We start from the raw sequence: 25,567 nt of genomic DNA on the forward strand, positions 1-25,567 counted from the left end.
ACACTTAAGTACTTTTCATCTGTTAGCTCATTTCATCCTCAGTACAATTCTGTGAAGGGTGGTGAGTTCTTCTCACTTTACAGATGTAGAAACAAAGTCTTCAGCAGGTTGAATAAGTTGCCCAAGGCCTCCTAGCCAGTAAGTGCCTAGGTGCTTCTATTGATAGTTTCAGAGCCTTTGTTCTTTACTACTATTCTCTGCTTCTCGAGTAGTATGAGACTTGTATGAGAAATGAAAGAACAACATGTAGTTTGAAAAGAATGATAAAACAGTGGAGACATGTTGGGAAGAATCAGAAATAGAGGATGCTTTTTTCCCCCACTATGAAGAATTTCCTGGTCTATGAAAAAGTATGTAAAATCTAATCTTTGTAAGTGTGGGATATAATATCTAAAATGAGAAAATGGCCTTTAGGTGCTATTTTTACTCTGTTTTCAATGTTTTGTCTTCTTTAATTTTAGTTTTTTATTTCCCCACACCACTTCCCAAGCCTTATTTTCAGTCTAGTTTCTTTAAATAGACACATTTTCTCTCCTTACTGTTGGAATTTGTTCTTTCTCTAGGTTTTTGAAGGTGCTATAATTCCTCAGCTTCTTTCTCATGACTGTTTTGTATTTTCACATAGTTTTATGCTTTTCTTACATGTGTCTTTTGGACATTATTTCTTTCAGACTTGGAGATTTCCAAATTTGATTCTTTGGTACGGGTTATCTTTTGTTTCTTTATGGAGTTAACAGTAGAAAACTTGAAAGATTCAGAAGCTGGTCTTCCCTCTCCACATGCGTTAGGAGTTATATTTAAAGATTGAAGACGTGGAGGAGGAAATCTGTAGAAACTTAAAAACTTCATGGCCTTCATGTGAGAGCCAGAGTCTTGGGACTTTGAAATAAATCTCTTTTTAGGGCAGAGTCACAGGATATGTCCCTGTGCTCTTTTTTCTTTTCTTGTTTCAACTTACATAAGTGGTATGACACTGGAAATTATTTTACCATCTAATGAGTTCTAAATTGATATTCTGGGAAAAGTTTTAAAAATAAAAAGCTTGGTTTTCAGAGTTGTAGGAATGTAGAGATACAGTGTTATATTTTTGAAACACCTATTAAAAGAATAGATAATATTCTTTATTATGAAACAAATAATTACATGCAAAAAGAATAACACACATTTGTCCTTATATAAATAACTTCGTTTTTTTATTTGCAGGCAGAAAAAACAATTGGCCACCTCTTCCTGACAATTTTCCTGTGGGACCTTGTTTCTATCAGGATTTTTCTGTAGACATTCCTGTAGAATTCCAAAAGACAGTAAAGATTATGTACTACTTATGGATGTGTGAGTATAGAACAAATTATATATTTATTTGAAAAAGTTTATATTTTATTGTCAAAATCCACTTTTTAAAAACTCATATAAGGGTAGTATCATAAATTGGTCTTTTCCTATAGATATTTTAATTTTGAGTGAAGCATGTCGTATTTAGGTATGTCAAAATTGTATACTATGTGACAATCTAAGTTCTTAGCTGAGGAAGACCTATATATTGAGAACTGGCATTCTTTTGAGGAAAGGACTTCCCTATCATACAGTAGAATTTTCAATGATCCTTCCTCCCTGCAAAATGTTATCGAGGCAATATTTGCTTTGAAAAAATTACTCATATGATTTTTATGCAAATGAAGGCTATTAAAGCATTACGACTTTTTAAAGGGGGCATAAAATATTGAAATATTATAAACTATTTTTCTTAGAGCTTTGAGCACAATTTACTTTTCATTTTCAAGTGGTGAGGAATACTTTTATTATTGGAAGTGCCTAATTAATATAGGATGTTTCATTAAATAGAACGTTAGGACATACATTTTAGCCTGTGATGTTCACATTGCTTTGAATATAATTATGACACATGGAATATTAAAACTAAATGTCAAGCTGTTACCAGTTTTTTGTGTGTACACAGAATTCCCACTTATTCTGTTGCATTTTTATTCCAAACAGCAGTCTCAGCCCCATTTAACATCATTGTGTCAGTAGGAGAGGTAGCTGTCATGACTTCTCATCTGCACAGTTGCTGGGTTAATGGACACATTGTGGAGTAAACTCTCGTTGGAGGAAATTTGTGTGTTCTTACTGTATGATTAGGGAGCCTCCCTCCACCAAGTATATGAGATCATTTTCCTCAAAATCTTTTAGGAGTATTCTTCACATTTGTGAAACTGCTTTGGAATATGAGAAGTGATTCCTTATGGATAGTACATTTTTAACTCTTCGTTTCTTTTGAGTTATGTTGTTAATCTGATTTCTTTGGTTAATCCTGAGTGTCAGTAGTATTACATATTTTTATTTTTAAAGGTTTTGATTCCATATATGTCCATACGAAACAACTCATATTTTATTCGATCAATAAATCATAAAATATATGTAGATTATAAAATAATTATTTTCTTAATGAGCAGAAATTGGCCTCACATTTTAAGTATAAGTTCTTTGACTTTAGTGAAAAAAACACTTTAAATGGGGGAGATGGGTGTTGGAAGAAAATTCTATAAGGAATTTAGTAAATAGAGATTGAATGGGGAAGATGATTAATTTTAACTGAATGGTTAACTGCTTTACCAATGCTGATTGTTTCAAAATAGGTCTGCTTTGTCTTAGAAATATATAACTTTCTGAGGTTCTTAGAAATAATATAGTTGGCTATAGTTTTCCCTAGCCCTATTCAGTCGGCAGATCTGTTAACTATTCAAAGAGGGCTCAAGATTCCATCCAGTTAAGGTTCCAATTTGAAGAAGCATTACCTGGAACAAAGTAAGATCTAGTGCTAGTTCAGCACTATCTCTAAATTTCATAAAATATAGGATGTTTTAATAAATTATTTTCAAGAAGTGTCATCTTGTTACTGATTTTGGAGTTGACTAATGCTTTCACATTGTACTAATAATTATAACAAGAGATAACATTTATGGAGGATTTATCAATACTTTGTGCCAGGCACAGAACTAATCACTTTATATACATTATGTTATTAAATCTTAACCATGTTATGAAGCAGCTACTATATTATCTAGTATTATAGATTGGGAAACTAAAGCTTAGAGAATTTGAGGTAACTTGTCCAAGATTACACAGCAAGTAAGGTTGGGGTTGGATAGCTTGACTCTAGATCCCAGAGTCTAGATTTCCATGTTATACCACCTACAAAGTACCAAAATAAAGAAGTAATTTACATTTTAAACCCAAATATGATGAAGGTATGGTTTCAAAGTTACCTTACTTGAAGCAAATAATTTTCACTCTAAAGGAACTGAAGCAATTAGAAATACGCTATGAAATGAATCTCAACCTCTTTGAGTATACTCTTGAATTTAAAGAGAAAGAAAAATATCCAGCTACATTAAAGACCACTTAGTGAGGAAGATAATATATTGTCCTAAATTTGTTTATTTTAGGTATCTATATTGTAATGCAGAACTTAGCAAGAAGAGTGATAGTTGCAAATTTAGATTCTAGTGATAGTTGCAGATTTAGGTCCACTAATACCAGATTTGAGTGCTTAATAAAGCAAGTTGAAATTTTATAAGAAGGAGGGTCATTCAACTTGGAAATCATGTAAACGAAATGGCCTAAAATTTTCTTTAGTTTTACTTACACTTGGAATCTACCAAGTGGATTGGAATTGGATTGAAATTAGCAACATAGAATCATGCATTTCACATTACCTTGCCTTTCTATGTGTTTTTTGATCTCTGTGTAAGTGGACTGATTGTTTAGTAAGTAGGCCTGGACGTTTACTCTTCATCGGGGTACAAATAAATGACCTATTATTGATCATGGTTGTTGGTTACTATGAAAACACATACAGAAAAAATTTTATTAGGTTACACAAAATTTAATTGATATTTTTATCTATACTTGGAAGAATTTTTGTGAACTTTAAAATACTCATACCGATATAGTCTGTCTTTTTTTCTTAAGCAGATTAGGAGATAAACCTTGAAAAGTTATTTCTTTGGGGGTTGAAATTTGAGTTAGAATGTTCTGAACATTTAAAACTTTTTTAGGCAATTGGATGCCATTTAATATTACAGAATAATATCTCACAATCTCTTGAATTCTGTTTTTAAGCCCTTAACAGAACTACTTTTATTTCGAGGCGAAGGATTTTGAGTAAATTTATTAGTAAGCTAGCTTTCATGAGTTAGAAATCCTAATGGGAATAAGTAAGAGTCTTTCCTGTGTAGTAGAATGGGGTGGAATTTTAAAGCTGGAAGAGCCTCCTGCATTTCTCCTGCTGAAAAATTGAAATGCACAGAGGTTGATTAGCTCGATATTATATCACTATAACCCAGGTGTTTTCATTCCTCCTCTGGAGCTCTTTCTCCTTCTGTGGAGTTTGTGTGTTTATCTGGTTGTTAGATGAGAGCAAATTTAGAGGCATCCTAGAATGTGCTTATACCTTGTTTCATTAAGTATTAATTTTATTTGATTAATAATTTAAAGAGATTTTAAAGTTTTTTTTAAAATTTACATTCACTTGGTTTTCCCTTTGTTATTTTTAATTAAAGTAGTGGCTTGTATATTTTTATTGTATCGGTAGTTTACATTAAACAGTATTTTAACTTTTGAAATAATTTCTTTCTTGTAATAAATTCAGCCTGTGAATAAATTTTTAAAAATTCTTTAAAAAGTTATTATAATGGGTAAATGTTGTTCTTTAGGATCATAGTGTCCTTAGATGTTACTCAGATTTTTGGGTTTTGGTCTGTCAGGGAAAGTAATTACTAACAATATAGGAAGAATTTGCCAAGATCTATTTGTGTTAATGAAAAGAAAGATCTGCCACAGCAGGTAAAGTGCATCATAGTAAACTTTTTTTTTTTTAAATAAGTGTAATCCCCTACCAGAACATTGTTGTTAATACCAGGACCTTAAAAAGTGGACAGCTTTATGAAAATGAGTTAATAATCCTTATAGATTGACTGTATAGTCACTGGATTTTCTGCTGTGTTAGTATTTTTAGTCCAATGATTCTAATTAATTTTATTGCTTAAAAATGTTACAGTGAGATTGTGCAGGGCACTTCTCTATTTTCTCTTCTCTGTGTAGTTCACACTGTGAGGAGCCTGCAGCCCCGTTCTGTAAAAATTATAGTTCTGAGTGTAGGATCTTTTTCCTCTCAAGTCCTGGTTCTTTTCCTGGCAGCCACTATTTTTCTGCTTGGGCCTTGAGTCAAGAGACACATCACATGTCATCACATGTTTCCTTCCCAGGGGAGGACCCTTTAAGGTTGTGCGTCTCTGGTTTAGCTGTGTAATTGCCCATTAGGGGAGGGCCAAAAGAATTTTTGCCAAACAGTGCATGTATTAGGACTCTTCTACCTGTGAATACTCTGTTTTCAAATAATCAAACATGTAAGAAATAGCAACAATGTTTTGAAAAATACTAAATGGAAACATGGGGTAGAATACACTTGATCTTAGGAAGTATTTTTTCATTTATAATTTTTGTTGAATGAACACATAAATTGAATGTAAACATTTCTTTTCTATTTTGTTTTTTGATTCCACAGTCCATGCTGTAACACTGTTTCTAAATATCTTCGGATGCTTGGCTTGGTTTTGTGTTGATCCTCCAAGAGGGGTTGATTTTGGATTGAGTATCCTGTGGTTCTTGCTTTTTACTCCTTGTTCATTTGTCTGTTGGTACAGACCACTTTACGGAGCTTTCAGGTAAAATGTGTGTACTTTAAAATATGCTCTTTAAAACCTGTGAAGTAAATAATTTGTAGTACACCTTAAAGGGAAAAGTGACATATTTTCATTTTTCAAATTTTTTATTATTGTATAATATACCTTCAGAAAAGTCCGTTTGTAACATCTCTGTGTATTAAGTCCGTATATAACATGCTCATGTATTTATTTGACTTTGTAACAAATAATATCTCATTCTTTTCTCCCACTTGAGAAAAAGATCAAACATGAAAATAAATGAGGGAAAAATGAGAACAATCTTAGGTCTTAATATTTGTAAAAGATTCTATTCCATATGATACACTTGACTTTAAAGAAAATTTTACTTTTTGTTCTCCCCTTCAGAAAAAATCAGAAGTGGTGATTACAGCCTAATTTTTAAATGAACCTAGGTAGCCTAGGTAGGGTGAATATACATGTGATATTTAAAGTGAGTCACTTTTCACCTAGCAACTTGGTAATTATTTTCTGTGTAAATTCATTTTTGGTTTTTCAAAATGCAGTAAAGTTTTAAAACTGTTTAGCCTATAAGATTAACTATACTACCTTGCATGGTATATTTTAATCAATGGTTAGGATTAACATTTCTTAAGTGCATGTTCTGTGGGGTATTACTAGGTGTTGTAGAAAAAAAAGTTCATTAGTTTGGGAACAGTGGGATAATAAATAAGTTTCTTCATTTCAGAATTTCTTAGACTTCTTTAAGAGCCTCACGTGCTTTGTGATATGACCATGAAACCATTATTTGTGTGTGTGTGTTGAGTACCTTGTTGGACTCTTGCTTTAGGAAATAAACATTGGGAAATGCTGATTTAGATGATAGCCCTAGATGAGTCCATGTATTCAATTGTTTATCAACTTATTTTTATTTGAGTAAACTCATTTATGAATAACAAACCTCTTTCAACTCTCATGTATGAGGAGCAGCATTACTAGGAAATAGGCATGTATTGTGCAGATGATATATTAGGGAAATTAGAGGGCCACATTCAGTTGTTTAACTTTTTTTTTCTATTTGAACAAAAAATGTCTTTGATTATTCAGAATGTGTATCACCACCCCCATCCCCCAAAGCCCTGCCAAATGAAATTAGAAACGCAGATAGGTAAACAGAAAACGAAAAAGAAGGAGAAGGGGGAAGATTAGGGAATTTGGAGAAAAAAGATGTCATTCAACAGAAAACTAAATTGGTTAGAAATGGAATGAAGGGAAGAAAATATATGGGAGGAGGGAAAATCTTTGGATCTAATGGAACGTGAGAGGTTGGTTGTCAAGGAATGGGGAGGGGCACCCCTATAGATGTAGGTTGGAGAAGAATAAAAGGGACCTATTTACTCCTTGCATGAACAGAAGGAGAGTTACTGCTGCTCTTTTCCTTGTTATCTAAGTCTGGCCCACAAGTTTTTAAAGTTTTTGACATGTGGCCTCTGCTTGCCTACTTCCATCATGTTACCAGTGTATCTATAATGATGCTTGTGGGTGGGAATGGGGATGTCTTTGAGACTTTGAAAATGACCTGAAACTAGAGACTTTGAATTTTAAGCCTTCTGTGACAAATGTAGCCAGAACAAACTATAAAAAGCCAGTTTTCTGCCATTTATCACTTGAAGTCACTTGGTTCCTTTTATTCCCTTTCTTTGCCAGTGGAAATAAAAATGCTTTGTGGAACATTTTTACTTCTGGCATTATTAACACCTGGGCTAAATTCTTAGCTGCATCTCAACCCTTTAGAGTATATGTATCACAAATATGTTAATTATCTGGGCTTTACTGTTTGGAGCAGAACTGAGAGGAATAGTTTTTTTAGGGGAAAGTTGAAAGTATTTTAAATCATTAATTAATATACCTTCTCAGTGTATAACTTTGGCATTTTCTTCACCCAGATTGCCAGTGGTTTCTGGGTCTGTTAAGTCTCTTCTGAAGTATCTGGTAAAGTTTTTAAGACATTTACTGATGACAGATTTCTCCCTTAAATATGGAAATCTTAAACCAGATACATTGGATATGATTATTTATATTAAATACAGGGTTTTAAATAGACTTTACGTATTCACATAAGTGCTTTATTTGAGATCTATTTTGACAGGGATTACTGCCTTTTGAGAAGGGGCAGAGTCACAGGATGTGCAAGTGTTTCATATTCTGTTTCAAGACTGATGATTAAGAAATGAAACACAAGCATCTGAACATATTACGCAAGTCAGTAGAAAATGGGTAACTAAAATCTTTTAGGCCAGATGCACATATTTCTTAAAAGAAGTTGTTATTGAAAGCATTTAGTTTTTATTAATCAGACTCTGGAGTGAAGCTCAAGTGCTTTTTAAACGTTTTTCAAGTTTTATTCTTCTCTGGCTAATGATGTATTTGCCTCTATTACCATATTTAAATACCTACTGTGAACTTGATTTCTTCAGGTTTCCCTAGAAGTGAAGAAAAGAATGGTAAGCAATAAGAAAAACATGGCAGGGATTGATTTTAGAATAAACCAGTCATTGCAAACATACAAGTTAGAGGGACATTAGGCCTGAGAATGTGATCAGATTTTTTTTTTTAGTTGTCTGGTGAATTTTTTTCCCCCCCTTGTAGATAGGTGGTAATTCCAAGTTTCTAGAGTAGCTGTTATCTTTGTCATGGGGTGCTGAAAATAACTAGAGGGCATCTTAGGAAGTCTTTATTCTAGAATGATCAGTTCTTTGTTTTTTGTCCCTTAGTTGAAGTTGCATTTGTAATTGCCATATATAGTTAATCTCCTTCTTTGCCTCCCTGTTGACTCATAATCTAAAAGTAAAACCTTTCTAAAGGTTAATAGTTAACTTTGTTATCAAGAATTTGTTGTACTTTGCTTAATAACATGATGGCTGAGTAAACCTTCTTTGTATATTAACTCTTAAGCTGCGAAGAAAAATATAATTGTTTTAAATGAATTATAAAATGCCTTTAGATTGAGTTAAAGTATTTGCTAATAGCTTTAGAACCTACTGAAAAAAATTAAATCTACATTTAAGTGATTATAATCAATAATCTCATATACTAAATCATACTGATAATTACATTTAATGATTTTAAAATGTGATAAAGGTTGATTCCCTTTAGGAATAATCATTTTAAAATTAGTTACCATGCATGAGAAGTTGGTTTTCCAGTGTCATCTGAGTTTCTGTTTCAGTATTTCATTTGCAAGTTTGTTATTGAGTTCACCTGATGCTCTTAGGGAGATGTTAAGATAAATAACTAATGATTGTAAAGCAGTTAGAAAATAAGTACCTAAGGTTAAATTAATCACTCACTGAACACAGACACTATATATTAGTCTGGAGATACAAAGAAGACATGGTGCTTGCCCTGTAGAAATATATAATATATGAGTTTAAAAGTAGGCATTACTGAAACTTCGGTTAGTAGAATTTATACATTAAAACAGAGTAATATTCAAACACCCCCAAAATTTGAAATACAGAGTAATTTAATACTGATATCATACCTGTGATATATCTCTAAATAGAAGATTAGTTATTTTCAAGTGAGTCTTCTTGGATTATCTTTTTGAGGATTTATGTTTTTAATAAACATTCTTCTCTGAAATCAGAAAAAAAACCCAAAACCTTGTTTTTACTGGAACCATTGAAATATCGGAATGTCCATGAAAAAGATGAGTTTTAAACTGTATAAAATACTGTTCTATATGAATATGACTTCTCTCAGTGTTACTGAACCAAACTTGGGTCCACTCACCTGTGTGCAGTAAAGCCAATCTACTGGCACCGGGTTGTGGTGAAGGTAAGTGCAGCATTTATTGTAAAGGTACCATACAAGGAGAACAGGTGGCTCATGCTCAAACCCCTGAACTCCCTGAAGTGTTTCAGCAAAACATTTTGAAAGGCAAGGTGAGGGAAGGGTGTCCCAGGGTATGTGATCAGCTCATACACAATTCTCTGACTGGTTGTTGGTGATGTAACAGGGGTTAACGTTATCAATCCATAGGCGCCAGCAGGTCTGGGGGCTACATGCTCATGCTTGTCAAGTAGTTAATTTCTTCTGTTTGGTGGTAGTTTTAGCATCTATAAAACAACCCCAGAAGTGTGCACCAGATATTATTATCTAGGTACTTCAGAGAGGTGCTACGGTGGAGGATATGAGGGAATGAATGGTCTGTCCCAGGAAGGCCCCATAGGGTCCTGCTCAGTTACATTAGTTTTCAAACAAGAAGCTCCTTTTACTGACACATGCAAAGGACTTTGACCTCCCTGAATTAATCCCATTGACTGAATCTGAAGGAGAATTTTATAGAGAAGCTTCAAGCATATGTGCTTTTCAAAATTAAGTTTATTAGGTATCAGAATTAAACTCAGAGTTGTCATTTACATATTTTTTAAAAGATTAACTTTGTTCTTAATTTTATGCTTCCACAAATCACCAAGCATTATGTAAATACTTTAAAATATTAGGTAATTATTAATGAAGCAGTGTTTTGTTGAAAAAGTATGATTATTGGAAACAGACTGAGAAAGGGTTAGAATTCTGGCTTCCCCACTTAAAAGCTGTGTGCTGTTACAAAAATGCAGTAAAACCTCTCAGTGCCTTAGGTTTTTGAGTATAAATTGGCCATAACATTTGCAGAGTTGCTAAGAAGATTAGAGATAATATGTGCAAAATATTTGTCTTTAAAGGTGGTCAACAAATGGTAGCTGGAATGTTTTATTTTTTTGTTTTTGTTAGGTTTTATCATTTACTTTTTTTTTTTTTTTTTTTGCGGTATGCGGGCCTCTCACTGTTGTGGCCTCTCCCGTTGCGGAGCACAGGCTCCGGACGCACAGGCCCAGCGGCCATGGCTCACGGGTGCAGCCGCTCCACAGCATGTTGGATCTTCCCAGACTGGGGGCACGAACCCGTGTCCCCTGCATTGGCAGGCAGACGCTCAACCACTGCGCCACCAGGGAAGCCCTATCATTTACTTTTGATGATCCATAAAACCGTTACTTGTTATAAGTTATTTTTTGCTGCTTTTAGTTCATTGTTCTTTGGTACCCCAGTCTAACCTGGAGGAAATCATAATGTACACTAAACTGTATGTAGGTTCTTTGTATTGCTTGATAAAAATAAACCTTAAAAAATGTTGTCTGGAGCAGAAGCAAGAAGAACTACAATCCTGCAGCCTGTGGAACAAAAACCACATTCACAGAAAGAGAGACAAGATGAAAAGGCAGAGGGCTATGTACCAGATGAAGGAACAAGATAAAACCTCAGAAAATCAACTAAATGAAGTGGAGATAGGCAACCTTCCAGAAAAAGAATTCAGAATAATGATAGTGAAGATGATCCAGGACCTCAGAAAAACAATGGAGGCAAAGATCAAGAAGATGCAAGAAATGTTTAACAAAGATCTAGAATAATTAAAGAACAAACAAACAGAGATGAACAATACAGTAACTGAAATGAAAACTACACTAGAAGGAATCAATAGCAGAATAATTGAGGAGGAAGAACGGATAAGTGACCTGGAAGACAGAATGGTGGAATTCACTGCTGCGGAAGAGAATAAAGAAAAAAGAATGAAAAGAAATGAAGACAGCCTAAGAGACCTCTGGGACAACATTAAACGCAGCAACATTTGCGTTATAGAGGTCCTGGAAGGAGAAGAGAGAGAGAAAGGACCCGAGAAAATATTTGAAGAGATTATAATCGAACACTTCCCTAACATGGGAAAGGAAATAGCTACCCAAGTCCAGGAAGCACAGTGAGTCCCACACAGGATAAACCCAAGGAGAGACACGCTGAGACACACATAGTAATCAAATTGGCAAAAGTTAAAGACAAAGAAAAATTATTGAAAGCAGCAAGGGAAAAACGACAAATAACATACAAGGGAACTCACATAAGGTTAACAGCTGATTTCTCAGCAGAAGCTCTACAAGCCAGAAGAGAGTGGCATGACATATTTAAAGTGATGAAAGGGAAGAACCTACAACCAAGATTACTCTACCTGGCAACAATCTCACTCAGATTCGATGGAGAACTCAAAAGCTTTACAGACAAGCAAAAGCCAAGAGAATTCAGCACCACCAAACCATCTCTACAACAAATGTTAAGGAACTTCTCTAAGTGGGAAACACAAGAGAAGAAAAGGGCCTGCAAAAGCAAACCCAAAACAATTAAGAAAATGGTAACAGGAACATACATATCAATAATTACCTTAAACGTGAATGGATTAAATGCTCCAACCAAAAGACACAGGCTTGCTGAATGGATACAAAAACAAGACCCATCTATATGCTGTCTACAGGAGACCCACTTCAGACCTAGGGACACATACAACTGAAAGTGAGGGGGTGGAAAAAGATATTCCATGCAAATGGAAATCAAAAGAAAGCTGGAATAGCAATACTCATATCAGGTAAAATAGACTTTAAAATAAAGAATGTTACAAGAGACAGGGAAGGACACTACATAATGATCAAGGGATCAATCCAAGAAGAAGATATAACCATTATAAATATATATGCACCCAGCATAGGAGCACCTCAATACATAAGGCAAGTGCTAACAGCTATAAAAGAAGAAATCGACAGTAACACAGTAATAGTGGGGGACTTTAACACCTCACTTACACCAATGGACAGATCATCCAAACAGAAAATTAATAAGGAAACACAAGCTTTAAATGACACAATAGACCAGCTAGATTTACTTGATATTTATAGGACATTCCATCCAAAACCAGCAGATTATTGGGGCTTCCCTGGTGGCGCAGTGGTTGGGGGTCCACCTGCCGATGCAGGGGATGTGTGTTCATGCCCCGGTCCGGGAGGATCCCGCGTGCTGCAGAGCGGCTGGGCCCGTGGGCCATGGCCGCTGGGCCTGCGTGTCCAGAGCCTGTGCTCTGCAATGGGAGGGGCGCAGTGGTGGAAGGCCCGTGTACCGCAAAAAAAGCAAAAACAAAAAAACAAAAACAGCAGATTACACTTCCTTCTCAAGTGCGCACGGAACATTCTCCAGGATAGGTCACGTCTTGGGTAACAAATCAAGCCTCAGTAAATTTAAGGAAACTGAAATCATATCAAGCATCTTTTCTGACCACAATGCTATGATATTAGAAATCAATTACAGGGAATAAAACGTAAAAAACACCAACACATGGAGGCTAAACAATACGTTACTAAATAACCAAGAGATCACTGAAGAAATCAATGGGGAAATCAAAAAATACCTAGAGACAAATGACAATGAAAACACGATGATCCAAAACTACGGGATGCAGCAAAGGCAGTTGTAAGAGAGAAGTTTATAGCTATACAAGCCTACATCAAGAAACAAGAAAAATCTTAAATAAACAATTTAACTTTACACCTAAAGGAACTAGAGAAAGAAGAACAAACAACCCAGAGATAGCAGAAGGAAAGAAATCATAAAGATGAGAGCAGAAATAAATGAAATAGAAACAAAGAAAACAATAGCAAAGTTCAATAAAACTAAAAGCTGGTTCTTTGAGAAGATAAACAAAATTGATAAACCATTAGCCAGACTCATCAAGAAAAAGAGGGAGAGGACTCAAATCAATAAAATTAGAAATGAAAAAGGAAAGTTACAACAGACACTGCAGAAATACAAGCATCCTAAGAGACTACTACAAGCACCTCTATGCCAATAAAGTGGACAACCTGGAAGAAGTGGATAAATTCTTAGAAAGGTATAACCTTCCAAGACTAAATCAGGAAGAAATAGAGAATATGAACAGACCAGTCACAAGTAATGAAATTGAAACTGTGATTAAAAAATCTTCCAACAAACAAAAGTCCAGGACAAGATGGTTTCACAGGTGAATTCTTTCAAACGTTTAGAGAAGAGCTAACACCCGTCCTTCTCAAACTCTTCCAAAAAATTGTGGAGGAAGGAACACTCCCAAACTCGTTCTATGAGGCCACCATCACCTTGATACCAAAACCAGACAAAGATACTACAAAAATAGAAAATTACAGACCAATATCACTGATGAATATAGATGCAAAAATCCTCAACAAAATACTAGTAAACAGAATCCAACAACACATTAAAAGGATCATATACCAATGTAAAGTGGGATTTATCCCAGGAATGCAAGGATTCTTCAATATATGCAAATCAATCAATGTGATATGCCATATTAACAAATTGAAGAATAAAAACCATATGATCATCTCAATAGATGCAGAAAAAGCTTTTGACAAAATTCAACACCCATTTATGATAAAAACTATCCTGAAAGTGGGCATAGAGGGAACCCACCTCAACATAATAAAGGCCATATATGACAAACCCACAGCAAACATTATTCTCAGTGGTGAAAAACTGAAAGCATTTCCTCTAAGATCAGGAACAATACAAGGATGTCCACTCTCACCACTATTATTCAACATAGTTTTGGAAGTCCTAGCCATGGCAATCAGAGAAGAAAAACAAATAAAAGGAATACCAATTGGAAAAGAAGAAGTAAAACTGTCACTGTTTGCAGATGACATGATACTATACATAGAGAATCCTAAAGATGCCACCAGCAAACTACTAGAGCTAATCAATGAATTTGGTAAAGTTGCAGGATACAAAATTAAGGCACTGAAATCTTTTGCATTCCTATACACTAATGATGAAAAATCTGAAAGAGAAATTAAGGAAACACTCTCATTTACCATTGCAACAAAAAGAATAAAATACCTAGGAATAAACCTACCTAGGGAGACAAGAGACCTGTATGCAGAAAACTATAAGACACTGATGAAAGAAATTAAAGATGATACAAACAGATGGAGAGATATGCCATGTTCTTGGATTGGAAGAATCAATATTGTGAAAATGACTATACTACCCAAAGCAATCTACAGATTCAATGCAATCCCTATCAAATTACCAATGGCATTTTTTACGGAGCTAGAACAAAAAGTCTTAAAATTTGTATGGAGACACAAAAGACCCCGAATAGCCAAAGCAGTCTTGAGGGACAAAAACGGAGCTGGAGGGATCAGACTCCCTGACTTCAGACTATACTACAAAGCTACAATAATCAAGATAATATGGTACTGGCACAAAAACAGAAACTTAGATTAATGGAACAAGATAGAAAGCCTAGAGATAAAGCCACGCACCTATGGTCAACTAATCTATGACAAAGGAGGTAAGGATATACAGTGGAGAAAAGACAGTCTCTTCAATAAGTGGTGCTGGGAAAACTGGGCAGCTACATGTAAAAGAATGAAATTAGATCACTCCCTAACACCATACACAAAAATAAACTCAAAAAGGATTAGAGACCTAACTGTAAGACTGGAAACTATAAAACTCTTAGAGGAAAACATAGGAAGAAGACTCTTTGACATAAATCACAGCAAGATCTTTTTTGAACCACCTCCTAGAGTAATGGAAATTAAAAGAAAAATAGACCAATGGGACCTACTGAAACTTCAAAGCTTTTGCACAGCAAAGGAAACCATAAACAAGATGAAAAGACAACCCTCAGAATGGGAGAAAATATTTGCAAACGAATCAGTGGACAAAGGATTAATCTCTAAAATATATCAACAGCTCATGCAGCTCAATATGAAAAAAAGAAACAACCCAATCCAAAAATGGGCAGAAGACCTAATTAGACATTTCTCCAAAGAAGACATACAGATGGCCAAGAAGCACATGAAAAGCTGCTGAACATCACTAATTATTAGAGAAATGGAAATCAAAACTACAATGAGGTATCACCTCACACCAGTTAGAATGGGCATCATCAGAAAACCTACAAACAACAAATGCTGGAGAGGATGTGGAGAAAAGGGAACCCTCTTGCACAGTTGATAGGAATGTAAATTGATACAGCCACTATGGAGAGCAGTATGGAGGTTCCTTAAACTACTAAAAATAGAATTACCACATGACCCAGCAATCCCACTACTGGGCATATACCCAGAGAAAACCATAATTCAAAAAGATACATGCACCCCAATGTTCACTGCAGCAGTATCTACAATAGCTGGGTCATGGAAGCAACCTGAATGCCCATTGACAGATGAATGGATAAAGAAGATGTAGTACATATATACACTGGAATATTACTCAGCCATGAAAAGGAACGAAATTGGGTCATTTGTTGAGATGTGGGTGGATCTAGAGAATGTCATCCAGAGTGAAGTAAGTCAGAAAGAGAAAAACAAATATCGTATATTAATGCATATATGTGGAACCTATGAAAATGGTAGAGATGATCCGGTTTGCAGGGCAGAAATTGAGACACAGATGTCGAGAACAAACGTATGGACACCAAAGGGGGAAAGTGGCGGGGGTGGTGGTGGTGGTGGTGGTGTGATGAATTGGGTGATTGGGATTGACATGTATACACTGATGTGTATAAAATTGATGACTAATAAGAACCTGCTCTATAAAAGAAAAAAGTTGAAATGATATTTGCATTTCTGTACATGGTTATGTGCATGTTATCAGTGGGAAGAAATATACAAAAATACAGCTAATAAAGAGAGTTGTAAAAAGAAATTTCTGATAATCAAGTCTTTTAAGTGGAGTTTTTGTCGATTTATGTTTGATGTAATTACACGTATGTAATTACATTAAAATTCTATGTAGTTTATTTACATTTTTGTTTATCTTTAATGATGTACATGAATTTATATTTATAGCTACTACTTACCATATAAAGCATATCTGTTACATACCTTTTTCTTTCTTTACCTTTTAGATTAATAAAGTATTATTCTATTTTTCATCTATTCTTTTATCATTTTTTATTATAGGTCTACAGACAATGAATTCCTTTAAATTTTGTTTGAAAACGTTTTCATTTCACCTTCATTTTTTAGCTTTATTGAGGTATAACTGAAAAAATTCTAATATATATAAGGTATGCAACATGGTGCTTTGATATTCATACACATTGTGAGAGCATTACCACAATTGAGTTAACACATCCATCACCTCACATATTTACCTTTTCTTTCCTTACAATGTACTCTTCTAGCAAATTTCAATTATAGAATACAGTATTATCAACTGTAGTCACTAGGTTCTACATTAGATACTTAGACCTTATTCATCTTAAAAGTTTGTATCCTTTTACCAACTTCTGCCCATTTACTGCAGCCACTGGTAATCACCATTCTACTCTGTGTTTCTATGAGTTCTACTTTGTTTTTAAAAAATTCTGCATATAAGTGATACCATGAACTATTTTTCTTTCTCTGTCTGGCTTACTTCACTTAGTGTAGTGCCCTCCAGGTTCATTCATGTTGTTGGAAATGGCAGGATTTCCTTCTTCTTTAAGGCTGAATAATATTCCATTTTATTTATATACACACACACTATACACACACACACACACACACACACACACACACACACTACATTTCCTTTATCCATTCTTGCATCAGTGGACACTTAGGTTGTTTCCATACCTTGGCTATTATGAACAATGCTGCAGTGAAAATGGGATTACAAATAATCTCTTCCAGATAATGATTTCATTTCCTTCAGATAAATACCCAGAAGTGGAATTGCTGGATCATATGGTAGTTCTATTTTTAATTTTTTGAAGAACCTCCATACCCTTTTCCACAGTGGCTGCACCAGTTTACATTTCCATCAAGTGCCCAGGCATTCCCTTTTCTCGTCTTCCTCACCAACACTTCTTATTTCTTGTCTTTTTGATAGTAGCCATTCTAACAGACATGAGGTGATATCTCGTGGTTTTGATTTGCTTTTATCTGATGATTAGCAACATTAAGCATCTTTTTGTGTATCTGTTGGCCATCTGTGTGTCTTTGTTTGAGAAATATCTATTCAGATTTTCTGCCCACTTTTTAATTGGATTGTTAGGGGGTTTTTTGGTATTGAGTTATATGAGATTTTTAATATATTTTGGATATTAACCCCTTATTATATGATTTGCAAATATTTTCTCCCATTTGGTAGGTTTCATTTTGTTGACGATTTCTTGTGCTGTACAGAACTTTTTTTTTTTAAGATTTTTTTTAAAGGTCAGGTCTTTATTTACTTATTTTTGAAGCTGCGTTGGGTCTTTGTTGCTGCGCGTGGGCTCTCTAGTTGCAGTGAGCGGGGGCTACTCTTTGTTTGCAGTGTGTGAGCTTCTCATTGCAATGGCTTGTCTTGTTTAGGAGCATGGGCTCTAGGTGCACAGGCTTTAGTAGTTGTGGCACGTGGGCTAAGTAGCCGTAGCTCGCAGGCTCTAGAGTGCAGGCTCAGTAGTTGTGGCACACAGGCTTAGTTGCTCCATGGTATGTGGGATCTTCCTGGACCAGGGATCGAACCTGTGTCCCCTGCATTGGCAGGCAGATTCTTAAGCACTGCCTCACCAGGGAAGTCCCGAGAAGCTTTTTTATTTGATGTAGTTCTACTGGTTGATCTTTGTTTTTGGAGTCAAGTCCAAAAAATCATTGCCAAGACTGATGTTGAGGAGCTTACCACCTATGTTTTCTTCTAGGAGTTTTATGGTTTCAGGTCTTATGGTCATGTTTTTAATCCATTTTGAGTTAATTTTTGTGTATGGTTTAAAATAGTGGTCCAGTTTCATTCTTTTGTATGTGGCTGTCCAGTTTTCCCAGCACCATTTATGGAAGAGACTGTCCTTTCCCCCATTATATATTCTTGGCTCCTTTGTAGAATGTTAATTAACCATATATGTGTGGGTTTATTTCTGGGCTCTCTATTATGTTCCATTGATCTATGTGTGTGTCTTTGTGCCAGTACCATACTGTTTTGATTACTATAGCTTTGAAATATAGTTTGAAGTCAGGGCACATGATTCCTCCAGCTTTGTTCTTCTTTCTCAAAGTTGCTTTGGCTATTCAGGATCTATTTAAGTTTCATACAAATTTTATAATTATTTGTTCTATTTCTGTGAATCTGAAAAATGCTATTGGTATTTTGTTAGGAATTGCATTGAATCTGTAGATTGCCTTGGGTAGTATGGTCATTTTACAATACTAATTCTTCCAATCCGTGAGTGTGGAATATCTTTCCATTTATTTATGTCTTCAGTTTGTTTCATCAGTGTCTTATAGTTTTCATTGTGTATGTCTTTTACCTCCTTGGCTAAAATTTCCCTAGGCATCTTCTTCTTCTTCTTTTTTGGTGCAATTGTAAATGAGATTTTTTTCTTAATTTCTCTTTCTATTAGTTCATTTTTTGTGTATAGAAACACAACAGGTATTTGTATATTGATTTTGTGCCCTCTAACTTTACTGAATTTGTTTATTGGTCCTAACAGTTTTTTGGTGGAGTCTTTAGGGTTTTCTATGTAAATATCATGTCATCTGCAAATAGTGACTATTTCACTTTTGCCTTTCTGATTTGGATTTTTTTTTTCCTTGCCTAATTGCTCTGGGTAGGACTTGCAATACTATGTAGAACAAAAGTGGTGAGAGAGGGCATCCCTGTCTTATTCATGATCTTAGAGGAAAAGCTTTTAGCTTCTCACCATTGAGTATGATGTTAGCTGTGGGCTTGTCATATATGACCTTTATTATGTTGAGGTATGTTCCCTGTATATCCTCTTTGTTGAGAGTTTTTATCTTAAATCGATGCTGAATTTTTGCAAATGCTTTTTTATGCATCTATTGAGATGATCATATGATACTCATCCTTCATTTATTTTGTTAATATGGTATATCATATTGATTGATTTGTGGATATGGAACCATCCTTGCATCCCTAGAATAAATCCCACTTAATTGTGTTTTATGGTCCTTTTCATTTGTTGTTGAATTTGGCTTGTTAATGTTTTATTGAAGGTTTTTTGCCTCTATGTTCATTAGAAACAATGGCTTGTAATTTTCTTTTTTTGTAGTGTACTTGTCTGGTTTTGGCATCAGGGTAATGCTGGCCTTGTAAAATGAGTTTAGAAGTGTTCCCTCCTCTTCTGTGTTTTTTGAAAGAGTTTGAGAAAGATTGTTATTAATTCTTCTTTAAATGTTCAGTAGAATTCACCAATGAAGCCATGTGGTCTTGGACTTTTGTTTTGGGGAGGTTTTGGTTACCGATTCAATCTCCTTACTAGTAATCGATCTGTTCAGATTTTCTATTTCCTCATGATTCAGACTTGGCAGGTTGTATGTTTCTAGGAATTTATCCCAGTATAAACTCATGTATTAAATTCTTAATTTCAGTAGTTTCTTTCATTTTTGCCATGTGTACTTGAACATTTTTTAAAGATTTTATTCTTATGAAATTTTGTTAATGTCTTTGTGTGCACACTTCAGTATCTAGAATGCTCTGTGAATTTGTTTTGTATTGTCCATATTTTACTCTTGGTATTTAATCATACCGTGCATCTTTTGGTGTACTTAACAAGACTTGATTGAATCTGGATATGGTGAATAAAGAATTGTGGAGGATTCTGATGATGTTCAGTTGTTTCAGAGCAAGTTCACCTTTGCCATGCTTGTCAGCTAGAGCATAAGTCAGGGGCTGAGCTGAGTTAAGGCTGAGTTGCAGTTTTGTTTAATTTCTGTCTATGTCTGGTTCTGCCCTAGGCATAGAGGTTAACCCTCTAGGTTTTTAATTGAGAACCTGATATGTTCACTTGGGCTCCTCCCTCAGCAAGTCCTGGACTCACACAGTATAGTCCTGTTTTCCCTAGAGGGGAGAAGGGAGAGAGGACAACATCCTTTTAGAGGGTCCATGACATGAAAACTATTTCATAATAACATTAAGATGTTGTTCTCTTACAAGTATACAGTGGAATTTTCCAGAGGCTTACATGACTTGCAAAGAGTTTGAATGTAGAAACAGAAAAGAGAATGCAGCTATCTTCTATTAAACCAGACATTAAAGAGGTTTGCAAAAATATAAAGTAATGCTACTCTTTTTGCTGTTTTTTTTTCAGTTTTCATGAAAATGTTATTGTAAGCAATTTATTATCTAAAAAATTAGTTGAATGCTTTAAATATTTCTCAATTTTAGTTTCTCATTTGGTAAAGCAAGAGCTACAACCCCATATAAGCAAATGTTCCTTGAGATGCTCAAAAATAAAGAGGTTCTGAGACCAAAAGTTTCAGAATTGCTGTTCTAATCCTTTTCCCATTAGGGAACACTGCAGAAAAGTCTCCCCTGCTTTCAGAGGCTCTGCTTATCTCTCTAGCTTCTGTATTTGGTACATGCCTTGAGAGAAAAGTTGGCTGCATGTTTGGGCTAGTTTTATGCTTCTCACTTCTCACTTCTCATCAGTATTTTGTTACAGTGCATCCTTAGTTTTGTGTTGCGAGTCCTGTGAATTTGCCAAATCTCAGTTGGTTTGTCTGTTCCCTGGCAGCAGCACTCTCTGCAGGCAGAATCTGAATTTTCAACTTATTGTCTTGCATTCAGGAAAAATGAATTGAGGCCGTAGAAAGTCCGCTTACATTTCTGTAGATCTCTTCCACCCCAGAATCAGTCTATTCCTGGATGCTTCAGCAGATTTAAGCAGATTTTTTTTCCCCATTTTTTCCTACTGTTCTAGTTGCTCTTGGTAGGGATGTGTTTGACACCAGCTTTTCTGTCATATTTGGAACCATAAAAATAAAATTAATTTATTTGATGCTTAGAATTTCCATCTCTGCTTACATTGCTAATCTGTTCTTGCATACTGTCTAGTTTATCCATTAGAACCCATAGCATATTAATCACAGTTGTACATTCCTGATCTGGTAATTCCAACATCCTAGCCATATCTGACTGTGGTTCTGATGCTTGCTCTATCTCTTCAAACTGTTTTTTGCATTTTAGTATGTCTTGTAATTTTTACTTGATAGCTGGACATGATGTACTAGGTAAAAGGAACTGCTGTAAATAGACCTTTAGTAATGTGATGGTAAGGTGTGGGGGAGAGGAAGCATTCTGTAGGCCTGTGATTAGGTCTCTGTCTTTCAGTCAGCTTGAGCCTCTGGACTGTGAACTGCACCAGTGCTTCTCAGTCCTTCCTTCCCCTCAGGTGGGACAGGCTGGCCTACAGTGGGCTGGAGTTGGGTATTTCTGTTTCCTCATGTAGGTTAGGCTCTAATAAAACCGCAGCAGGTTGGGCTCTGGTTAATTAGTTTCTCCTGAGGGCAGTCCTTGTTAAGAACAGAGTGCTCTAGAGTATTTGCAGATGGTTCAGTTTCCCCACCTCCTCCTGGAAGCCTGAGGGGATTTTTTTCTCTAAAGAATTCACTCTGAGAACCATATTGAGCTGTTGTTGGTAACATTCACAAATGTGTGGGATTCCCCATATGACTAGGTCTCCCTGGAGTTTTTAACTCTTCAGAGTTGTCCACTCTGAGCCTCTTGTCAATTATAGTTCAATTCCTCCCCTGGCAATGGTTGCTGCAGAGGTTTCTGCTTATGGGTTTTTGCTCTAATAACTTTTGATTCTCTGTATTCATCTATCTGTCTCCCAGTTTTGGGGTTGCAGTTAACCCTCTGGCTTCACTTCTCTTTCAGATCTAAGAAGAGTTGTTGACTTTTCAGTTTGTTCAGCTTTTTACTTGTAGGTAGGATGGTTTGCTACTTCTAAGCTTCTTCCAGGTATACTTTTTCTTTTTTTTTTTTTTTTTTTTGCGGTACGCGGGCCTCTCACTGTTGTGGCCTCTCCCGTTGCGGAGCACAGGCTCTGGACGCGTAGGCTCAGCAGCCATGGCTCACGGGCCCAGCCGCTCTGCGGCATGTGGGATCTTCCCAGACCGGGGCACGAACCCGTGTCCCCTGCATCGGCAGGCGGACTCTCAACCACTGCGCTACCAGGGAAGCCCTACTTTTTCTTTTTTAAGATTTATTATTTATTTTATTTTTGGCTGCGTTGTGTCTCTTAGTTGTGGCACGCAGGATCTTTCGTTGTGGTGTGCAGGCTCTTCATTGCAGTGCGCAGGCTTCTCTCTAGTTGTCGTGTGCGGGCTCCAGAGCGCATGGGCTCTGTAGTTTGTGGCATGCAGGCTCTCTAGTTGAGGCGTGCAAGCTCAGTAGTTGTGGCGTGCGGGCTTAGTTTTCCCGTGGCATTGTGGGATCATAGTTCCCTGACCAGGGATCGAACCTGCATCCCCTGCATTATAAGGTGGATTCTTTACCACTGGACCACCAGGGAAGTCCCTCAGGTATACTTTTTAAAAGTAAGCTATCTCTGGGCAGTAGACAGTATATTTTTGGTCCTGTTTCTTTAGAACATACTTAGTATATGTAGGGATATTGCACCTTTTATGTTGGAATATTTTGCTAATTGAAATTAAAAATTAAATATAATTGAACTATAACACTATTTTAACATCTTGAAAAGTGTTATACTAGTGTATGAACCAGAAAGTCAATCAAATTTTTTCTGTAAAAAGATACTTTATATTTGATTTTAAGTGTAAAAACATCCAAAGCTCAGGAGTTGATATTAGTTCATTTTTATGTTGTTTAAATAGTCTTTCAAGTTAGTTTAATGTACGTTAAAATACTGACTTTTGTAATTAACTTGACTCTTTTTCATCCTGTTTGTATAACCAGAAAAAGAGAATTTTTCTTTTTTGATTCCAAAGTGAAGTCTCATATTAAATTTATCTTAAGGAAGGGTAATATTCTTTCTATACCTGCAAGAGGAACCTACTGTTTAGCTTCTTACATGTGTATATAAATATATAGTGCTTTAGAGTCTACAAGTCTTGTTCAGTACTTTATATTGTTTAATGTTTAGAATCTTTCTAGTGGCTCATTAGTTGCTAAGATTTTCACCTAGGCCTTCAGACTGGAAATTTAGGGCTCCTGTTTTCCTTTCTACTTTATTATGTTTACATTATTATTTAATATGCAGAGAATCTAGGTAACTCAGTGATCTCTGTTCAGTGGGTTAATTAATCTTAGAATACAGTTGAACCTTGAACAAATGGGTTTGAACTGCTTGGGTCCGCTTATACGTGGATTTTATTCAATAAATACTACTACAGTACTACATGGTCCATAGTTGGTTGAATATGTGGAGGTGGAACCTTGGATACAGAGGGCTGACTGTAAAGTTCTATACGGATTTTTGACTGGGGTGGGGGTGGGGTCCGAACGCCTAACCCGTTGTTCAAAGGTCGGCTATATTTACTGGCAATGTTTATTTCTTGAATAGTTCTTTATCCACAGTAGTTAAGAGCTTACTATTCATTACAGAGTTCTGTACCAGCTGGGTGTTGAGAGTGAGAAGGAAAATGGTCTGTTAATTTTTATGTGGCTTATTTTATAGTAGTTTTTCTAGTGTGATGAAAGGACCCTTGGTATTCTCCTTTCAGAGAGCTTAAGGTTCTCCCTTTTCTAACTGTATATCTGTGTAAAGCTGATTTTCTTAATTTTCAACCATAATAATATAGAATAGATTGAGGGTAGAAGCTGATATGAAAATCCATAGAGAATGTAGCAGTGCTGGGGATTTAAAAACTCTGAAACTGACACTTCCTTCTGTGTACACTTGAAAGAATGTATATTCTGCTTTGGTTGGATGAAATGTTCTGTTAATATCAGTGTGGTCAAAATGGTTGATAGTGTTGTTCAGGTCTTCTTCTATTCATACTGATTTTTTGTCTGCTTGTTTTGTCAGTTCCTGAGAATTGACAAAATGTTGAAATTTCCAACTTTAATTATGGATTTTTCTCTTCTTTTAGTTTTATCTTCATGGAGTTGGACACTCTTGTTAAGTAGATATATATTTATGATATGTTTTCTTTGTGCTTTGAATTCCTTATCATTATGTAGTTTCCCTCATTATCGCTGGTATAATAATCCTTTTATGTCATCTGTTTTATCTGATATTATGACAACTATTCCAGCTTTCTTTTAATTTATGTTTGCATATTATATCTTTTTCTATTCTTTTACCTTTAACCTACTAATGTTTTTATATTTATAGTGACTTTTTTTGTAGGCAATCTTTATTTGGGTCTTGCTTTTGCATCCAAGTTGGCAGTTTATCTATATTAATTGTGCATTTATGCCATTTACATTTATTGATCTGATTAGATTAGAATCTGTCTTTTTACAAACTATTTTCTATTAGTTCCAACTGTTGTTTCTTTTTTATTCCTTTTTGTCTTCTTCTGGATCAATTGAGTATTTGTAAATAATTTTATGTTCTCCTATGTCTTCATTATTTCTACCTCTTATCAAAATCGTTTTTAGTGATGCCTGAGTTTTTATAGTATACATTTTTAATTGTCTTGGTCTATGTCCAAATTATAATATTCCTATTCATGTGTACTGTGAGGACATCCCAAAAGATTACTCCCATTTTCTTCCCCAGTTCTTTGTGCTATTTTTGGTAGGTATTTTATTTTTACATACACTAGAAATACACAATGCATTGCAATTACTTTTGCTTCAGGCAGTTGTCTCTTATAAAAATTAAAAATAGAAATGAATTTTATAATGGACTTCATTAAAGCCATTTCATCACTTTTCATTTTCTTGTTTAGACCCATGTTTCTGTCTCATATCATAATTGTTTTGTCAGAAGAATTTTGTTAAATATTTCTTTTAGTACAAGTCTGCTGGTAACCAGTCCTTTAGTTTTTCTTTTTTTTTTTTTTTTTTCTTTGCGGTACGTGGGCCTCTCACTGTTGTGGCCTCTCCCGTTGCAGAGCACAGGCTCCGGATGCATAGGCTCAGCGGCCATGGCTCACGGGCCCAGCCGCTCCGTGGCATGTGGGATCTTCCCAGACCGGGGCACGAACACGTGTCCCCTGCATCGGCAGGCGGACTCTCAACCACTGTTGAGAAGTTCCCACCAGGGAAGCCCTAGTTTTTCATTTTTGAAAGATATTTTTACTGGGTATAAAATTCTGAGTTCAGTTTTTTTTTTCTTTCCATAT

The 25,567-nt window shown here is 35.5% G+C and overlaps 1 protein-coding gene across 1 annotated transcript in view; it reads left to right on the forward strand.

Annotated features, from left to right (window-relative positions):
* SCAMP1 (secretory carrier membrane protein 1) overlaps positions 1-25,567 on the forward strand; it is a 107,939-nt gene that overhangs the window by 48,536 nt on the left and 33,836 nt on the right. Inside the window, exons 5-6 of the mRNA XM_081230412.1 lie at positions 1,204-1,332; positions 5,567-5,726. Of these exons, the coding sequence (XP_081086538.1) occupies positions 1,204-1,332; positions 5,567-5,726 (289 nt within the window). The remainder of the gene's footprint in view (positions 1-1,203; positions 1,333-5,566; positions 5,727-25,567) is intronic.

Source organism: Mesoplodon bidens (genome assembly GCF_964165515.1).
Source record: "Mesoplodon bidens genome assembly, chromosome: 4".
Lineage (NCBI taxonomy): Eukaryota > Metazoa > Chordata > Mammalia > Artiodactyla > Ziphiidae > Mesoplodon > Mesoplodon bidens.